Source organism: Marmota flaviventris, chromosome 19 (assembly GCF_047511675.1).
Source record: "Marmota flaviventris isolate mMarFla1 chromosome 19, mMarFla1.hap1, whole genome shotgun sequence".
In the NCBI taxonomy this organism is placed as follows: Eukaryota; Metazoa; Chordata; class Mammalia; order Rodentia; family Sciuridae; genus Marmota; species Marmota flaviventris.
The window spans coordinates 32,001,368-32,022,832 of record NC_092516.1 but is presented as its reverse complement, the minus strand read 5'-3'; the positions used below and the strand labels follow the sequence as shown (position 1 = coordinate 32,022,832).

Here is a 21,465-nt window from a genome sequence, read left to right as displayed (position 1 = left end):
CTGTCCTGACAAAAGCGCCTGTGAAGCGGCCAAGGCGCCACACCTTGGTCCATTATTCTGAGAAAACTTTTCGAGGTGAGGAGTGAGCCGCCCCACTCTGCTCAGCCCGCACCTTCCAGCTTTTTCAAAGCTCCGAGGCTGCGGGGGCAGAGAACCAGCTCCGACACCCAGCCGTGGGCCCCTCCCTGGCCCCGCCCCTCGGTGCACGCCGAGTCTGTGCGCGTGCGCAGAACGCCCGCCCGGCCGCGCTGCGCAGGCGCAGTGGTCATTTCCGGAATCTGTCAGCCGCTCCCTCTGGGCCTCGGTCCCTCCGCCCGCGCCCGCCGGAGCCTGTTCGCGTCGACTGACCAGAGTCCGCGAATTCTCCGCTCCGAGCCCCTCCGGACCGCTCCGACCCCAGGTAAGGAGCAGCAGGGGCGAACGTCTGACCCTGTTGACTCCATTGTCCTAATCTCGCACCTGTTTGGGACCCGCGGCGGCGGGGAGCCGGGGGCTTAGGCCGCGGGGAGCCGAGGCTTGGGGGCGGCCGGGTCTCCCTGCCCGGGCCTCGGAGTGGGCACGGAACCCCTGTTCTCCCGGAGCGCCTCTGAGCTCCTGGCGTCCCCCCGCACATACAGATCGATCGCTTCTCGCGATTTTCTAGCTCTGGGCCACCTCGGATCTCTGGAGTCCCCAGGGCCCTGTTTGCACCTCTCCTATGGGCATCTAGCAGAGTCTGTAAAATTGAGTTAAACGGGATGCTCTCCTCCTAAAGGGTCGTCAGGAGGCACCATTCACCTCTTTCTTTAGAATCTACAATAAGTCCCTGCCCGCAGAAGGCGCCCCTGGAATATTTGCCTCCTATCCAGGGCAGCCTTCAGTCCTTTAGTTATTCCAGGACCTACCCCAACTCGAGGAGCGTCTTCCCTCAGAGTTCTTAAGATTTCCCTTGCAGGAATCTCCCTCAAGTCAAAATTGCACCTTTCTATGTGCTCCTATTCTCTTGGTGGAACCCCTTATGTAGGGACGCCGCAGTTCCTGCCCAGACACCACCACTTTGTTGGGTGATCCTGGGAAGATTGCTTCTCTTTGCTCATCTGCAATGAGACAATTCTTAGTTGTTGTTTTTTTCTGAGAATCAAGTGAGTTTATTTGCGTAAATCGCTTAGAATAGTTTCTGGCTCGGAATAGGTGTTCAATAAATATTAGCAGTTATTACTGTTTCTGGGCATTCTATGTCTTTCTTTCCTCTCCTACTCCCACACCCTACCCAGACTTGAGGAACAGAATGGTGTCTGATTTATTTATATTTTTGGCCCCATCCTGGTGCTTGCAACACCGTTGGGAACATAGTAGGCACATAATACTTGTGCTTTAGAATCTTTAATTATAAAACCATCTGTTTTATAATACTGTGCCTTTGGAGTCTTCCATTTTAACTCATTTGTCTAAATTACTGAAATTATCTTAGTTCTACCCACTTTTACCAATTTAATCTACCTTTTTTGGTTTTGGTAGGCCTGGGTTTTCATCTATCTTAACATGAAGGAGAGGTTATCATTCAGGAGGGTCTGTTTACCCTATTAGAGAGTGGGTATCATTGGCTGTTCCTATCAGGTGGTATTTAGGGGCCTTCTGGAATTCATCTGTCTCTCAAAATTAGAGGAGGAGGAATCATCTTGGAAAATTAAAATTGCTGCTTTGGAGGGAGAGTGGAAATAATTTTGATCTAGTTATCTAATTCTCTACTGACACAAGTCCTGCATGGTGAGACTGGAATTGGGGCCTGCCAATCGTTGGGAAGGTGTGGTGACCTTGTTGGAGTACCTGATATTCCTGGGTTGGGTAATGAGAGCAATTAGAAACTAGATGAATCACAGTCTTGAAAACTGACCCTAAACAAGGAACTGAAATTCTCACTGATGACTATTTTAAAGCCTCACCTGGAGCAAGGCAAGAATTTATAGCATGTTAACTTACCAAGCTCCAAGGGTACTTTTTAAGGATGGTTCAAAAGCCTCCAATCAAAGGAAGAAAGGCAACCAGCTTAGCAACAACTAAAACAGTTGTAGTATGGGCTGGACTCTGCACTGCATGCTTTCCCATGTTATCTCATTTCACCCTCCTGCCAATAGCCTTGGGATGTCAATAGTAGATCTGCTTTACATATGAAATAAATTAGATTCAAAGAGTGTCTTATTAGTATTGTATCAAAGCAAGGATTCAAATCCAAGCCCCCCTGACTCCAGAGCCCATGGCTAACCATCTATCAGAATTATTCTGCTCGAAGTGATAGGTAAAGAATTGGGGAGTCCCTGGGATCATAATATGCCATAAATCATTTTTATCTCCCTCAATGCTGGACAATGAAAGTAGAAACCTGCTAAATTTAATGTCACCATCTGTTCTGTTTTCTCCTCTCTGGTCCTATTACTACAAAAATTTTACTTAAATATTAACCACAGTTTAGAAATAATTTTCACCCTATAACAGAAAATATGTTTTTCTTGGTACAAAATTCAGACTATTATGAATTTATCCTGCATTTACTGAATTTGGTAAATACAGGCTATGTTTACTAGCTACAATACAAATTAAAAAAAAATTTTTTTGTAGTTGTACAGAATGCCTTTATTTATTTTAATTTTTTTAGTTTTAGTTGGACACAATACCTTTATTTTTCTTATTTATTTTTATGTGGTGCTGAGGATCGAACCCAGCACCTTATACGTGATAGGTGAGCAGTCTACCACTGAGCCATAACTCCAGAGCTTGCATTATAAATTTGACAAATGTAAATGTTGACTTGGCTTTCAGATGTAAAATAGCCACATGATTATAAAAGAAGTACAGGTCTGGGTGTATGTTCAAATATAGAACTTGAGTGATATAACAAAATTAGAAATGCAATTTTAGAAGTAATTATGCCATTGTGTGTGTATTAAAAAAATTATATATATATTTAGTTGAAGATGGACACAATACCTTTTATTTATTTTTTTTGTGATGCTGAGGATGGAACCCAGTGCCTTACATGTGCTAGGCAAGCGCTCCACTAAGCCACAACCCCAGCCCTACTTACTTATTTTATTTTATTTTTTGATACCAGGGATTGAACCCAGGGGCACTTAACTACTAAGACACATCCCCAGCCCTTTTTATTTTTTATTTTGAGATAGGGCCTCTTTTTAATCTTGCTTATAAAACTGACTTGAAGAATGAAAAAGCCTTTGTATCTGTACCTTTTCAGATTACATGAAATATGTGCTTTTATTACACATAGATATTCACATTAAATTATTAGTTTGCAGACCAATTTTATTTCAGTTAACAAAAATGTCAAATTTGGCTTTTAAATTAAATTGGCTTAATTTATTTATTTTTGAGATGAGGTTCCCCTTTGTTGTCCAGGCTGGTCTCTAACTCCAAGGCCCAAACAGTCCTGCCTCAGCCTCCAATGTAGCAGGGACTATAGGCACCTACTCCCCATCTTGCTCTAAACTACTTTTAATTAAAGAGATATTTGTGACATGTTGATGGGTTATTTTGAGTAGCTCTGAGTAAAATCTGTTGTGACAGAAGAATTTAGGGTAAGCATCAGATATCAAGAGACTAGGAGAAAAGTATGCTGTGAGTCTCTGAAAGTTTTTATTTTATTTTTTGGTACCAGGGATTGAACCCAAGGGCATTTAACTACTAAGACACATTCCCAGCCCTTTTTAATTTTTAATTTGAGATAGGGCTTCGATAAGTTGCTGAGGCTGCCTTTGAATTCACAGTCCTTCTGCCTCAGCCTCCCAAGCCCTGGGATTAGAGGCATATGCCACCATGCACGGCTTGAAAGTTTTTATTTTTAAAAAAGCAAATCAAACAGCCTGTTGAATTCATTAAATTTTTTAAAATTTTCAATTACAGGCTTTTTCTTTATTTATGAGTTGCCATTTGCTTTCTAGGACATGTAAAAGAAAATAATGACTTAAATATCTTACTCTTGGAATAAAATGTGAAGCACTGATATTTCTCTGGCAGTTTAAGATACTAGGTGCTTTTTATTTGAGGATGCCCCCTTTTTTTTTTACTTTGAGTTTCCTTTAGCGGAAATATTTCTTCTGTTTTCCACTAATACCATTTCTCCTTTCCTAGTTGAACTTTTATTGTTCATTCACAACCCTCTGGGGGCTCTTGTTTTTTTTTTTCCTTCCATTTGTTTTCGACGGTGTCAGAATTGTTCCCTCACATTTCAGGCGCCACCTGAGCCAACAGGACTTAAGTGTGTTGAAACTTCAGTTTGTAGTGAGTGCCTCTTAGAAATGCCAAAGCTGGGGAAAGGGGAAGGATGGTTGCTTTTTTGGAAAATTTCCCCCAATTTGAGGTAATGGTTACTTCTTTAATGGATCTAGATTTGGGTACCTATAAAGTAGAGAATTTTACTTGATTTTAAAAAATATTTTTAGTTGCAGATGGACAAAATACATTTATTTATTTTTATGTCATGCTGAGCATCAAACCTAGTGCCTCATACATGTGAGGCAAATGCTCTACCAGTGACCCACAACCCCAGCCCTTGATTTTTAATTTAATGATATTTTTCACATTTCTGCTTTTCATCTAGTTATAGTAAGATGTTAAAGAGTAATGTCACAAACACCTGCATAATATTTGCCTAGATTTACCAGTTGTAATAGTTGTTTGTCACATTCACATTTTCTATATTTTCAGGCCCAGACAATCGAAAATAATTAAGTGCTGTGGCATACACCTGTAGTCCCAGCAGCTAGAGAGACTGAGGCAGGAGGATGGAATCTGTTGCCTCTGGATTCAATTCCCAGAAGAAAGAGAAAAGAAAGAAGGATAGAAAAGAAAGAGGAAGGAAGAAGGAACAGGAGGTGGGAGGGAGGGAAGTTACAGAAGACATCATGACGTATCATCCCTAAACATGTCAATATCTTTATCTCCTAAAAGCTAAGACGGATTCCTACCTAATGGCAGTACAATTATCAAAGCTAGGAAAATAAAAATAATTCCATGTTATTATGTAATATCTAGTTCAAATCCAACATTTCCTTGTACAATGTATGTCTTAGGTTATTTTAAAATATAAAGATTATAATCAACTTCATTTATGGAATTTGGCTTTCATAGTTCTTTTTAAAATGTGGAACAGTTGCTCTCCCATGGTGCCTTTTTTGTAGTCCAGGCCCGTTATTCTATAGAAGGGCACACATCTGGTGTTTTATTTCTTCCTTTGTTGTTTAGCTAATTCTTACCCCTTTATTTCTTGTGAACCAAAATTAGATCTGGATCTTGTTTCGATTTAGAGTAAATATGTTTGGCATTAATACTTCAAAGGTGGGTTGACCACGCCTCAGGTTTCTCTGGGATAGTCCTGTGACCTGTTATCATATCATAATTATTAATAGTGCCCCTTTTTGCTCTCAAAAGTAGTCTGGTTGGGATGATAAATTAGTTGCTATTTATAAATGATGATGTGTACTTCCACGTTGTCTCTCTTCAAGAGGCCGATCAGGTTGGATTGTTCCACTATCTGTGATAAGAAATTTAATCACTTGGTTTAAGATGGTGACTGCCATATTTCTTTATTATAAAGGCATGTTTTCCCCTCTGTAACTATTAATTACTGTGTGGAATGATCATTTGAGACTTTGTGAATATCCTGTACCAAGTCTTTCACCCATGGTTTGACAACCCATTGATGACCTTGTCAGAATAAATTCTAGACTCATTCTCCCTCCTTCCCTTTCTCTTTCTCTCTCTCTCTCTTTTTTTTTGTACTGGGGATTGAACCCAGGGGTTCAATTTTTTGGTTGTAGTTGGGCATAATATCTTTTAATATATTTATTCATTTTATGTTGTGCTGAGGATTGAACCCAGAGCCAAGCCTGTGCTAGGCAAATGCTCTACAGCCAAACCACAACCCCAGCCGCCCCCAGCGCTTTAAAAAAATATTTTATTTAGAGATAAAGTCTTTCTGAGTTTCTTAGGGCCTGGCTAAGTTGCTGAGGCTGGCTTTGAATTTACCATCTTCCTGCCTCAGCCTCCTGAGCTTCTGGGATTATAGTCCTGCACCCACACCTGGCAAAATAAATTCTCTATTGGGGATTGCAGTGCTTGTTCTATTTATTTATTTGTGGTGTTGGGATTGAACTCAGAGGTGCTCTACCACTGAACTCTACCCCCTGCCTTTTTACTTTTGTTTGTAGGTTACTGAGGCTAGCTTCTCACTTGCAATCCTCCTGCTTCAACCTCCCAAGTAGCTGGGATTACAGGAGAATACACACACCCAGTGATAGTACTTCTTAAGTGATTAATTTGTGACATTGATTTGAGTCTTTTAAATGACAGTACAGTATTTTATTTATCTCCAAACATTTCAGGATCTTCAGGCAACTTAAAAATATTGGTCACCTGCCATTTTAAGTGCTTTATTTCTATTGTTTGTTGCAGCTTTCTATCCTCTGAAAACACTAAGAATAATGTCCCTGCATCAGTTTTTACTAGAGCCAATCACCTGTCATGCTTGGAACAGGGATCGTACCCGTAAGTATATTCTATTAACATTGCTTCTTTATTTTGTCACCGTAGATATATTTCAGATTTACAAATTTTTAAAGTTCACATATTTCAGTGTCACATGTGAAAAGGACATAAGATTCACTCTCTTAAAGAGCCTCCATACTGATTTCCATAGTGGCTATACTAAATTACATTCCTACCAACAGTATATAAAAGTTCCTTTTCCCCCTAAATCCTTGCTGGCATTTACTGTTATTTGTATTCTGATGATTGCTATTCTAACAGGAATGAGATGGAGTCTTTTTTTTTTTTTTTTTTTAACATTTATTTTTGTTATTGTTGTAGGTGGACACAATACCTTTATTTTATTTTATTTTATTTTGTGGTGCTGGGGATTGAACCCAGGGCCTTGTACAACCGAGTCAAGCACTCTACCAACATGCTAGGCAAGAGCTCTACCCCTGAGCCACAACCCCAGCCCCTTCAGTGTAGTTTTGATTTCATTTCCCTGACAGCTAGAAATGCTGAACATTTCTTCCTATAATTGTTGGCCATTTGAGTTTAGTTTGAGAAGTATCTGTTTAGTTTATTGCCCATTTATTGAATGTGTACTTTGGGTTTTTCTGGCATGGAGTGTTTTCAGTTCTTCATGTATTCTAGATATTAACCCTCTGGCTGAAGGAAGAGTAGTTAGCAAAGATTTTTCTAACCTTTTATAGGTTCTCTCTTTATGCTGTTAATTGTTTCCTTCACTATGCAGACTGCTGTTTAATCTGACACCAGCCCATGTATTGATTCTTGGTGTTCTTTTCTGAGCTATAAGAGTCCTATTGAGGAAGTCATTGCCTACTCCTGCACTGGGGGTGTTGCCACTGTATTCTCTTCTAAAAGTTGTGCAGTTTCTATTCTTACTCTTAGGTCTTTGATCCATTTTGAGTTGACTTTGTGTAGAATGAGAGATAGGAATCTATTTTCATTCTTTTATATATAGGTATCCTGTTTTCCCAGCACCTTGTGTTTAAGAGGCTGTCTTTTTTCCAATATAAGTTTCTAGTACCTTTGTCAGGAATCAGATAAATGTAGCTGGATGAGTTTTTCTCTGTGTTTTCTAGTCTGTTCCGTGGGTCTACATGTCTATTTTTATTCCAGTACCAAGCTGATTTTGTTACTCTTGCTCTGTAGTATAATTTGAAGTTGGGTATTGTGGTGCCTTCTGTGTTGCTCTTCTTGCTCAGAATTGCTTTGGTTCTTCTGGGTCTCTTGTTCTTTCAAATGTATTCAAGGAGATGATCATGTGATTTTTGTCCTGGATTCTGTTTATGTGGTATTTTGTGTTTGTTTATTTGTGTTGAACTATCCTTTCATCCATTCATCCCTGGAATGAACTCAACTTCATCATGGTATACAGTCATTGTGATGCTTTTAAATCCAATTTGGTAATATTTTATTAAATATTTTTGTATCTATGTTCATCATAGATTTCTTTCCTCAATGTGTCTTTATCTGCTGTTGGTATCAGGATGGTACTGGCTTGATAGAATGAATTTGAAAGTGTTCCCTCCATTTTATTTCCTAGAATAATTTGAGGAGCACTGGCATTAGTTCTTCGAAGATCTAGTAGACCTCAGCTATGAATACATCTGGTCCTGGGCTTTTCTTTGTTGGAAGACTTTTTAGTGCCGCTTCAATCACATTGCTTGCTATTGGTCTGTTTAGGTTTCCTCTCTCCTCTTACTTCAGTTTTGTAGGTAATATTTGTCTAGAAATTTATCCATTTCTTCTAGATTTTCTAATTTATTGAAATGTAAGTTTTCGAAATAGTCCCTAATGATCTTCTGGATTTTAGTCATGTATGTTGGAGTATCTATTTTCTCTCTGTTTTGGTTAGTTTGGCCATGGGTTTATCAATCTTATTTATCTTCTCAAAGAACCAACTCTGATTCATTGATCCTCTTTATTGTTCTTTTAGTTTCATTAATTTCAACTCTGATCTTTATTATTTCTTTTCTTCTACTGATTTTGGGAATGGTTTATTGTTCTTCTAAAACCTTGAGATATGGGGCTGGGAATATAGCTCAGCTGGTAGAGTGCTTGCCTAGCACGCACAAGGCCCTGGGTTCAATCCCCAGTACTACAAAAAATAAAAATAAAACCTTGAGATGTATCATTAGTTATTTCCTTGGAAACTTTCTGATTTTTTGTTTTTTTTGGTACTTGGGATTGAACTCAGGGGCACTCAACCACTGAGCCACCCCCATTTGTATTTTATGTAGCGCCTCACCATTACAGAGGCTAACTTTGAATTCAGAATCCTCCTGCCTCAGAATCCGGAGCTGCTGGGATTATAGGCATGTGCCACCACACCAGCCTGATATTTTTATGAAGCACTCTTAGCTATAAACATAAACTTTTTTCTTAGAACTGGCTTCACTAGCTGGTTACAGTGGCGCATGCCTGTAATCGCAGCTACTTGGGAGGCTGAGACAGGAAGATTGCAAGTTCAAGGCCAGCCTTAGCAACTTCATGAGACCCTGTCTCAAAATAAAAAAAAACAAACAAATAAATAGGGCTGGCATATATCTCAGTTGGTACAGTGCTTGCCTTGCATTCACAAGGCCCTGGGTTCAATCCCCAGCATCAATAAATAAATAAGTAAGTGAATAAGTAAGTACTGCTTGCTTTCAGCTTCCATTTGCATGAAATATTATTTTCCATTCTTTCACTTTCAGCCTACAGATGTCTTTACCTAGAAGATTTTTTTGTGTGTGTGTAGTGCTGGGGATTGAACCCAGGGGCACTTTACCACTGAGCTACATCCTCAGTCCTTTTTATTTTTGAGATCAGAGGTTAACCTCAAACTTGCAGTCTTCCTGCCTTATTCTTCTGAGTAGCTAGGATTACAGGCATGTGCCACTGTGCCCGTGAGATGTTTTTCTTGCAGACAACATATAGTTGGGTCTTTTTAAAAACAAATTCAGTCTGCCAGTCTGTCTTTTAATTGAAGAATTAAAACCATTTACATTTAGCATTATTATAGAGAGAGGTATATTATTTCCTGTCATTTTAATTTATTTCTAATGTTTGTTTCAATACAAATTCTCAGTTGCTTATCTCTTTCTTTTACCTCTAATACTGGGGATTAAAAACCCAGAGATGCTATACCACTGATTTACATCCCCAGTTTTTTAAACATATTTGTATTTTGAGACGGTCTTGCTAAGTTGCTGAGGCTGGCCTCAAACTTGTAGCTGGGGTTATAGGCATGCAACCCTGCTCCTGGTTGCTTATCTATTCTTCTAGTGAGATTTATTCTTTCTTGGCCTCTCTTGGTGTCTTCTTATGTTTGTAAAAATCCTTTAAGGATCTTCTGCAATGCTGGCTTAATGGTCATGAATTCCTTTAGCTTATGCTTATGTTGAAAAATCTTTATTTCATTTTGATTTTGAATGATTGGATATTGTAATCTGGTATATCCAGCTGGTAGTTTCTGCTAAGGAATCCAATGTTGTTTTGATTGGTAGTTCTCTAAATGTGAACCCTTTTTTGTTGTTGTTGTGGTTGTTGCTGTCTTTTGTTTTGTTTTAGGGGGCGTGGCTTTAAATTTTTTTTTTTTAATCTTTATTTTTGGCATTTTAATTATAATGTGTTGTGAGGAGTTCCTTCGCTTGTCTTGTCTAATTGTGGTTTAAAATGCTTCCAGTATCTGGATGTCCATCTTGTTCCCAAAGTTTGGAAATTTTTTTCTGCTATTCTTTCACTAAATAGATTATTAATGTCATTAACTTGGATCTCTGCTCCCACCTCAATGCTTAATCTAATCTATTGGTGAGACTTTCCACTGAGGTTTTTTTATTTGGTTAATTGAGTTTTTCCTTTCCAGAATTTCTGGTTCTTTTTCAGGATCTCTTTCTTTATTGAAATGCTATTCTTTTAAAAAAATTTAGTTGTTGATGGACCTTCATTTTATTCATTTATTTATATGTGGTGCTGAGAATCAAACCCAGTGCCGTACATGTGCTAGGCAAGTGCTCTACCACTGAGCCACAACCCCAGCCCCTGAAATGCTATTTTCTCTCCTGTATTTTCTCCCATAGTTCGTTCCTTAGGTCTTCTTTTAATTCACTTATCATTTTAACCTCAACCTTTTATATTCTTTGTCCAGCATTTCCACTTCTGTGATGTCTATGAGTTCAGTTATTGGAGGTTTATGGACCTTTGGAGGCAGCTTATTTCCTTGTTTTCTTGTATTTCTTGTCTTTCTGTATTGACATTTGCCCATCTGCTGTAACGGATCTCTTTTCCGCTGTTATATGAGGATCCTTAGTGTGCTGCTTTGTCTTTACTGTGTCCTGAACCAGGGGTTATGTCTCTGTTAAAGCACCTACTCAGTGTTTTACAAAGCTATAATCAATCCCTGGCATACTTTGGGAGGAGATGAGGATCAAGTCTCAAGTGCAACTACCTGAGAGCATATATACAAATAAGTCATAAAAATGTACTTAAAAATGTTTTCTACAACTCCACTAGTCCAGAAGTTGGAAAGGGGAGTTATATTCTATAATAGACTGAAAAATTAGTTTTTAAATAACATAAATTGATATTATACTATATGGGACATGAGGAAGCATAAAAGGTAAAAGAAAAAAAGATAATAAAAACAGGGAAGCAAGAGGGAAAAGAAAGGAAGTAAAAGCAAGAAGGAAGAAAACAGGAGAGTACAGAAAAGAGAAAGAAGAAAAAGAACGAATAAATCCATTCAACACATTATCTCATTAAAAAAAGAAGAAGAAAAAAGAACAGGAATATGAGGGAAAGGAGAAAAGGTGATGAGAAAAGAGACACAGTATAGAAAAGAGGAAGAAGAAAAAGGAAGATTTAAGGAATGAATAAATCCAACTCACATATTACCACATTGGGAAAAAAAAAGCTTTATGTGGTGGAGCACAATCCATAATCCACCTATTCAGGAGTCTGAGGCAGGAAGATCACAAGTTCAAGGTTAGCATCAGCAACACAGTGAGGCGCCATCTCAAAACAAAAGCTAAAAAGAACTGGGGGCCTGGGGGTTGTAGAGTGCTTGCTTTGCATGTGTGAGGCCCTGGGTTCTATCCTCAGCACCACATAAAAATAAATAAAGGTATTGTGTCTACAACTGGAAAAAAAAAAAAAAGAGAGAGAGCTGGGATGTAGTTTGGTGAGAGAGCCCTCTGGTTCAATCCCCAGCACTAAACAAACAAAACAACAACAAAAAAAGAAGAAGAAGAGGTAGGGGGAGGGCAACAGAAAAGGAAACAGCTGCAGGTGTGCAGTGCCCACACCCTGGGGGCTTACAGTTGTCCCAGCACCATGTGTTGAAGACTCTTATCTTGGCACCTTTGTTGAAAATCAATTGAACACAAATATGAGAGTTTATTTCTGGACTGTCAGTTCTATTCCATTGATCTTTGTATTTATCCTACTGTAACTCTGCAGGAAGTTCCAACTTTGTTTTTTTTTTTCGAGATTGTTTCAGTTATTCTGTGTCTCTTGCATTTCCACATGTATTTTAGGGTCAGTCTATTCATTTCTGTTAAGGAAACAATTGAGATTTTGTTAGGGTTTGCTTTGAATCTATAAATTCAACATCTTTTTAAAGCATTTCAAAGTTGGGTGTGGTGGTGCATACTTGTAATTCCAGTGACTTGGGAGGCTGAGGTAGGAGGATCACGAGTTCAAAGCCAGCCTCAGCAACTTAGCAAGGCATGCAACTCAGTGAGACCCTGTCTCTAAATAGAATATAAAAAAGGGCTGGGGATGTGGCTCAGTGGCTAAGCACCCCTGAATTCAATTCCCAGTACCAAAAAAAAAAAGCATTTCAGATATTTTCCACTCTTATTTTTAAGTAAATCTTGGTACATGAACAAAGTTCACTCCAGTTATTGTGGGATGAAGTGAAGACCTAATAAGAGCATTTGATTGGGTACTTACACAAGTACATTCTGCAATACACTGAATCCAGAGCTACTTCGGAACTGAGCTTCTTAATGTCTTCTGTTTCCACTTTCTCATATAAAAATAGGTTTTGGAAATATTTCAAATTATTGTTAATACAGATCCAAATTTTTATGATACTATAATTTAAAATTTATAATTCTGTCTAGGTTTCAATTTGGATTTGGCTTTTGAAAACTCTGCCTCTTAAAAATTTGGAGAAATATATAGCTTGTTTCCAGAAAATACTAAAAGCCTTAGGATTTAAAATAGATCTAAATATTTACCTAGTTCCATAGTGTCACTTCAGCTTTCCTGAGAAGAAAGTGATTATATAGATGGGAAAACTATATATCCTTTTTAAAAAAATATTTATTTATTTATTTTTGTGTGATGTTGAGGATCGAACCCAGGGTCTCGCATGTGCTACCACTGAGTCACAACCCCAGCCCTATATAGCTTAATTTTAAGAAATCAATGTTTAAGAAGAAAAAGAATGGATGAACTAGGAAGAAAAACATACATATATACCAGTAAGATCCATTTCTCATAATATTTTGGCATGGTTCAGGAAATTTGAAAACAGAATTTTATTTTGTGACTTATATTGACTTTATTGTAAAGGAAAACTTCCATGTAGTTTATCAGCAGAATCTGATTTTGTCCATGACAATAGTAATGGAAATCTATAAACTATTTTCAGCATTTCAGAAAGTAACAGAAATTAAATATTTATCTCTATTAATGTAAAACATTTTCACTGTGATCTGAAGTTATTTCAGCTAAATATAGTAACATTGTTTATTTTTTGCTAGTTAGACTCTTTAGTTGACAATTAATTGTATAAGTTTCTGGAAAATTTAATTTCTAAATTTAGTTTTCCTATACAACATTTTAAAATATAGGGTACAAGTAGAGGAGATAAAATAAAGAATACCCAGCGCACACACAGACGCACATATAATAATAACAAAAGAATTTTTCAGGGGTGAATTTGGGAAACACTTTTTCAAAACAGTTTTCCTATTCTGTCTTTTTAAAATCTAACAGTGACATCCTTTTTCTGGTTTTGGGGGGGTTTTGTTTGTTTCTTTGTTTTGTTGACAATATCAAGGTCAGGTGTTAACAATTATTCTGTCTTCTTTCCCCAGAGATTGCCCTTAGCCCCAATAATCATGAAGTGCACATCTATAAGAAGAATGGGAGCCAGTGGGTGAAAGCTCATGAACTCAAGGAGCACAATGGACACATCACAGGTAAATGAAGGTAGCTGTAGGCTTAACACGGTATTTCCAAATTAAGCCTCTATTTAAATGACAAGCTTAATAAAGTACGTGGGCCATAACATTTAAAACTATGCAGTTTTTATTGCATTTTTTAAGAGTTTATGGGTTTTTTAAAATATTTATTTTTTAGTTGTAATTGGACACAATACACTTATTTTATTTATTTGTATGTGGTGCTAAGGATCGAACCCAGGGCCCTGCACATGCGAGGCGAGCGCTCTACCGCTGAGCCACAACCGCAGCCCCTACTGCATTTTTTTTTTTTTTTTAAGAAATTTTGAGAAAATATCATAATATTTCCCTCAGTTGTTAATTGCTTCTTGTGGCCCAGCTGTTACACAGTAGCTACTACTACCTATCCTCTGATCAGGAGATAGACATGAACACCAAAAGTGTACCATGTTGAAAAGGTAGACACCATGAAAACATGAGCCAAAAATGTGTTCCCAACTGCTTCAGGATAAATTCTCTTTGTGTTGTTTTTGGGTGAAAGAAGACTTACCAAAATATTGAAAAGAGTAGTATAACAAACACCTGTCTCAGATTATCTTCCACCATAACTAACAACGATTTTCCTATACCAGAAAATACTATTTTTCTTGTATCAAGAAATTTCAGGGAAAAAGAGATATAAAATAAGGAATATTATTCCAGATATTGATAAAGTCCCTCCCACCACTAGTCCTTTTCCATGCCTTCAAAAGGCCGACTGTAATTTGCCGTGACATCATCTCAAGTGTTTTGGTTTATTTTTTTGGCACTGGGAATTGAACCTAGGGGCACTTTTACCACTGAACTATATCCCCAGCCCTTTTAATTTTTTATTTTGAGATAAGATCTTGCTGAGTTGTTGAGGCTGGCTTCAAACTTGTGATCTTCCTTCCTCTGCCTCCTGAGTTACTGGGATTACAGGTGTGCGCCACTGCACTCTGCATCCCACGTAATTTTTAATGTTTTACATACGTTTTAAATATTTTACATAAATTTGTAAGCAGTTTTTGGTACTATCGGCTAGTATTTATAAATTCTACATTAAGTGGCATTTAATTCATCTCCTGCAAGTTGCTTTTGTATTTGACATTATTTCCGAAATGTATCTACGTTGGTGTATCTAGTCAGGTTTATTCCTTTTAGCTTCTAGTTAGCACTTCATACCTCACTTATTGACTCTTTCCTCTGTTGAAGGACATTTAGGTTGTTTCCAGGTTTTCCTTATCACAGTGAAGGGCTAAATCAAACATCCCCATACAGATCCCTATGAATCTACATGTTCTTGTGAGGAGATAGTATAGTACACTTGTTATACCACAGGAGAGAAGTGAATTTTCCTGATTAATAGAAAGGCTTAGCATATTTCAGATCATATTAGCCATCTGAGTTTTGTATTTCTTTTTTTGAAGTTTCTCCCATCCAAGTCCTAACCATCCAAGATCAGATGAGATCGGATGTGTTCAGGCTAGTATGGCTATAGACTGTTTTTTATGATGTTTCTGATTTCTGACTCCTGACCATCTTTTCACTGAGTTCTTGTTTTTTTTCCTTGTTGATTTGTGGAAGATTGCATTTATAGCATGTGGTTTGGGCAGGTTCCAGAATACACATTTTTTTCTGGACAAAAGCTGTTAATGAATAGATGGATAAATATGGTAAGCACAGTTCTTTTATTTTGTTCTGTTTTGTTTTGTTTCTGGTAGTGGGAATTGAACCCAGGAGCATTCTACTGCTGAGCTACTCCCAGTTCTTTTTGTTTTATTTGGAGACAGGGTCTTTATCCAGGCTGCCCTCAAACTTGTGATTCCCCTGCCTCAAAACCCTACCTAGCTGGGATTACAAGCATGCACCACCATGCCCTACTTAGGAAACCAAATTTAGATACCAAATTTCAGGAGCACTTATTGCTTTATTAAGTTAGATCTGGCTATTTAAAACAAAAAATATATTCACTTATTTGACTGTTTCAAGAGAATTTTTGTTCTTTGATTTTTACTATCACAGTTTCTTATTTCCTGGCAGAGTAATTGACTTGCTCTGAACGATTTGACCAAGCAGATCAAAACTTATCAGCCAGGCCCAGTGGTGCACCTGGTGGCTTGGGAGGCTGAGGCAGGAAGATGAAGTGAGGTGCTAAGCAACTCAGCAAGACCCTGTCTCTAAATAAAATACAAAATAGGGCTGGGAAGGTGGCTCAGCGGTTGAGTGTCCCTAAGTTCAATTCCCAGTACCCCAATTTAAAAAAAAAAAAATCAGACTGGAGATGTAGCTCAGTGGTAGAGCAGTTGGGCTAGTGTGCACAAGGCCCTAGGTTTGATCACCAACACCACAAAAAATGAAGGGAGAGAGGGAAGGAGGAAATATTTTTCATAACTTTTCAGATACAAATTTCTCACTGCCATCTTGGCTTTTCCCTCTCCTCAAAATGACATTTGCATTTCAGCAGTGATTTTTTTTTTCCTTTTAATTGCAACTAAAAATACTGATTAGCTTAAAAATGTCCTTGTTCAAGTCAGAGAAAAATTTGCCATGTTTTTGTCATTCTGCATCCTTCAAAAGTTGTCCAGCATTCCTCAGGAAAAACTCACGACCACTCTTCTTGCTTTTTACCAGTGATTTGTTTGTGGTACTTCTGTGCAGGTCACCAAAGCAGCACCAAAGACATCATTTCTATTTATGTTGCTGTTGCTTTCCCACGACCTGGTTTCTGTTAGGTTTGGCCTATTTTGCTTAAGTTCCTTTGCCAATGGCTTTATGACCTATGAATAAGGACTCTCAAGTCTTTAATTGGAACTTTAGCATTAGGAAATGCTTTTAAATAAGAGAAGGCTAAGATGAGGGCTGGGGATGTAACTCAGTGATAGAGCACTTGTCTAGCATGAACAAGGCCCTGGGTTGAGTCCCCAGTATCATTTAAAAAAAAAAAAAAAGTCTAAGATGAAAGACACCAAAAATAGCCAAAAGTGTGAAATAATTATAGTCTTTTCCTCCCCACTTTTCTTTTGGGGTCCTTTGAACTTGGGCCTGTTTTCTATCTACATACTCAAACAGCGTATCTTAGATCTGAAACAACTGTTGTTGGAAAAATCTAAATATAACTCTGTGACAGGAGACCAAGGATCAGACATTTTCTCAGAAAGATAGTAACTGCAGGGGAAAAAAAGAGATCTGAAGTATTTTAGAAGAAAAGACTAGTATTACAGAGAACAGGAATATGGCCAACATCAAAGGGATAGAAGAATTCTAGTTTTTCCTTTGAATTTATTCTTCTGCATTAAATACTTGATTACTCCCACTTTTACAAAAACATTTTAATATGGAAAATCATAAACAGATAAAAAATAGTATAATGAGCCCTTTATACTCATTGCCCAGATTCAACAATAAACAACTCACAGCCAATCTTGTTCTTCTGAACTCATTTTCTCCATGACTTTACTATTTGAAGCACATCCTAGACATTTTATCGTTGCATATTTCAATGAATATCTATAAAAGGTAAGGATTCTTCTTTTTAACAATAGCCAATGATTGTTTAATAATAACCAATAACTTTTTGTTTTCTTTTTGCTGCTGAGATTGAACCCAGGCCTCAAACATGGCAAGCACACACTCTACCGCTGAGCTACACCCTCAAATGTTACTTATAACTTTTGAGATCCAAATAAGGTTCCACACATGATTGTGATTAGTTGATATGTTTCTTAAATCTTTTGGGTTTTTTTTTTTGTGTAGGTTCCCTTTCTTCTTTTTTTTTTTGCAGTTTATTTGTTAAGAAAATTAAGAGGGGCTGGGGCTGGGGCTCAGTGGCAGCACACTTGCCTGGCACATGTGAGGCATTGGGTTTGATTCTCAGCACCACATATAAATAAATAAAATAAAGGTCTATAACAACTAAAAAAAAAATTTTTAAATAAAAAGAAAATTAAGAGATTGGTTTGTGTTCTATTGTATATCCCAGATCCTAGATTTCCTGATTAAAGGCTCATGGTGTCTTATGTATCCCCCTGTACTCTGTATTCCCTACAAGTTATAGCTGAAGTTAGATTAAAAGTAAGGGGAAAAAAATCAAATAAAATTCCTTCTCAAATACAGCATCACAAAACCATAAAAATTTTTCCTAAAAATCTTTAGTTTATGGTCTCATAAGATATGAACTTGATCTTTTCATCTGTAGGTATCTACTGACTTTACTTTTAGTCTCTAAGATATAAAACTGAAATTATAACAAGTATTTTCCCAACGCATCCTTCAGATAGTCCTGCTTCATTAACCCAGAAATTCCAATGTTATCCATTTTAACAGATGACTTAGGAAATCATGATATGATCAGTGTTCGGAAATAATGTTTTTAAAAAGTAGGAGAAGGGCCAGGGTTGTTGAGCACTTGTACTTGTAGAGCGCTTGCCTCATATGTGTGAGGCCCTGGGTTCGATCCTCAGCACCCACATAAAAGTAAATAAATAAAGATATTGTGTCCATCTACAACTAAAAAAAATTACAAAAAAAGTGGGGGGGCTGCTGGGGTTGTGGCTCAGTGGTAGTGCGCTTGCGTAGCATGCATGAGGCACTGGGTTCAAGTCTCAGCACCACATACATACAAATAAATAAATTTTAAAAAAAGATCCATCGACAACTAAAAAATATTTTTTAAAAAGCAGAAAATGTTTGTCATGATATTCATCCCATTTTGAAGCAGAAATGTGTATGGGCATAAAGAATAGGGGCAGGGCTTTCCTAAGTTTCTGCAGGTTGCATTGTGAGGTTTGTCTTCTAATAATGTGTGGGTATCATTTTGGGAGTAAAAATAAAATCTAAGCCAGGTAAGGTGTTGCATCCCCAGCTACTCAGGGGGATCACAAGTTCAATGCCAGCCTCAGTAATGTAATGAAACCATGTCTCAAAAATTAGAAAGGACTAGGGATATAGTTCAGTGGTAGAGTGCCCTGGGTTCAATCCCCAATAACAACAGCAATAATAAACTAATAGAGTGGACTGCAAAATTATCCTAAATTGAATGGGTGTGAAGTCTAAAATGTATATCATTTAAAGAGAGCACCCATATTTTCTTTTTCTTCTTTTTTTTTTTTTCTCTTGTACTAAGGATTGGTACTTAACCACTGAGCAACATCCCCAGCCTTTTTTATTTTTGACTTTAGGATCCTTCACAGAGTTACCCAATAAGTAAAACTCTATTTAAATTCAGATACATATTAAGAAAATTTCCTAGTTTAAGTGTAAAGAATCTTAAGGACTCTTTGACAGAACCTGTTTTGTGTAGAAAAGGTATTCAGAGCTGGGGATTAGCTCAATCATTGAGCACATACCCAGCCTTGAGTTCAGTCTCTAGTGCCAAAACAGAGAGAAAGAAAGATGTGTGTATTTAGATTAGTTTATCTGACAGTGACCTTCAGAAGAATATATAGTGAATCACAGTTTGTATTTTTTCCTCTTTATAATGAAGATTATTTTTATTTACCCAGTGTGCTATTTTAGTTCAATGCCATATAGCAGAGTGTCAGTTAATATAATGGAATGAGATCTGTTAATGAATAAAATTTCTTTTCTTTTTTTGTTTTTTTTTTGGTACTAGGGATTGAACTCGGGGGCACTCAACCACTGAGCCACCTTCCCAGCCCTATTTTGAATTTTATTTATTTATTTATTTATTTATTTATTAGTTTTCGGCGGACACAACATCTTTGTTTGTATATGGTGCTGAGGTTCGAACCCGGGCCGCACGCTTGCCAGGCGAGCATGTTACTGCTTGAGCTACATCCCCAGCCCCTATTTTGAATTTTATTTAGAGACAGGATCTCACTGAGTTGCTTAGTGCTTTGACGTTGCTGAGGCTGTCTTTGAATTCGTGATCCTCCTGTCTCAGCCTCCCAAGCTGCTAGGATTATAGGCAAGCGTCACCACGCCGACTTAAAGTTACCTTTTATACCAAAAAAAACTAATAAAGGGAAAAGTAAAAGATAATGGATCTTTAGGATGGGTGGAAAGAATACCCTGCTTGGTTTTTTTACACTTTGCAATTATAAAACTGCATTAAAAGCAGCTCTTGTCCCACTCAGCCTCATGGGAGAATCCTGTGTCCCAGACATTTTGCAAAAAAAACCTTGTTGCCTTTGTGTGAGATGGCAATCAGGGCCATAAATGGGGAAGACGGACTGGAGGAAGCTACCAAACTCACATATGGCCAGTACTCACACTCAGTCAGTGATCAAAGCAGATGACCCATATCTCATTTGCAGGTATTGACTGGGCTCCCAAGAGTGACCGCATCGTCACTTGTGGGGCAGACCGCAATGCCTACGTCTGGAGTCAGAAAGATGGTGTCTGGAAGCCCACTCTGGTGATCCTGAGGATCAATCGCGCAGCTACTTTTGTGAAATGGTCCCCTCTAGAGAACAAATTTGCTGTGGGAAGTGGAGCACGACTCATTTCCGTTTGCTACTTCGAATCTGAAAATGACTGGTGAGCAACATCAGAGCTTTTCCTTCTCAATGGAATTGACATTGGACCGCCATGTTCTTGGTGACGTCTGGTGGCACTGTGGAAGGCCTTAGCTGCAACCTAGGTTCTCCTCATCTGGAGATTGTGGATTTTTTCCCTCTAAAATTCTCCGTTCTCTCTGAGCATTTCTTCTCGTGTACAATGAGTCAGATCTCACATCTATTGTTTCTAAGTTCTGATCTCTTAACTTTTTTTTTCTGCAACATGCTATTACTGTTCTCACTCTCTACTGCTCAAATTTCTGTTTTCTTACTCTTATGTATAAATCATAAACTTGAAAGAGTTTCAGAGTGCCCTAAGGAATGATTTTTTTTTTTTTTCTGGCCATATCCATTAACTTAAAAATATCTCGGATTCTTGAAGCTAGTAGTGTTTTCCTTTCTTTTAAGCTTATTTGCTAACCAAATATGGATCTTGGTATAATATTTTACTTGTTTAAACCATTGGTATAAAAATTCACCAGAATTTTAGAAGTGTAATTAGGCTGTACTTTTTTTTTTATAAATTTCTTGGTTTAAGCCAGTTAAAAGCAGGTTACTTTTATGGCTAAATAACTTTTAAACTACTCCTTCCTGCAAATTTTAATAAGAAAACTATTCTACCTGGCATGCGTTCAGGATGGATGGTAAATATCCTTCAACATCAATTATCCTTCAGTATGAAACTGGCAGTGTTTGTGTTTCTACTAAAAATAGCAGAGTACACATTACTCTTTGTAGTGGAACTGTTTGTATTCTGCTGAAACAGTGAAAGGAACAGATTATCATGTTACATTATGTCATCTAGTAACACCTCGGAAATTTTTATTCTTTAGAAAGAAAGTCTGAGAATTTGCTAGAAGAAATTATAACATGTATTTTTCTTTCAGTTATGTATGTATAAAAAGTATGACAAAATGTCAAATGCTAGAAATCATTCAGAAGGTTCATGGTAATGAGTAGATACAAACAAATTTTATTAATATTCCTTTATGGCTGAACTTTAAGTCAGAGATTACTAGTTGACATTAATTTTAATTAATTTATATGAGGAACTTTTCCTCCTTGCTAAACTTCAACCATAGTAATCATTTACAATTTTATTCATCAAGAGACATTCTCAAATATAGGTCAATTGGACTTTACTGTGGCAGAAGCTATTATCTTGGAACAATTTGTATATTCAGGGCAGTTTCTCAGACATATAA

General features: G+C 37.5%; 1 protein-coding gene across 3 annotated transcripts in view; it reads left to right on the top strand.

Annotated features, from left to right (window-relative positions):
* The first annotated feature begins 315 nt into the window (after positions 1-315).
* Positions 316-21,465, top strand: part of Arpc1a (actin related protein 2/3 complex subunit 1A) — a 34,303-nt gene continuing 13,153 nt past the window's right edge. For all 3 annotated transcript variants that reach the window (XM_071605660.1, XM_027953230.2, XM_071605659.1), the window contains exons 1-4: positions 316-400; positions 6,445-6,537; positions 13,635-13,739; positions 20,018-20,240. In XM_071605660.1, the coding sequence (XP_071461761.1) occupies positions 6,474-6,537; positions 13,635-13,739; positions 20,018-20,240 (392 nt within the window). In that variant the 5' untranslated portion in view covers positions 316-400; positions 6,445-6,473. The remainder of the gene's footprint in view (positions 401-6,444; positions 6,538-13,634; positions 13,740-20,017; positions 20,241-21,465) is intronic.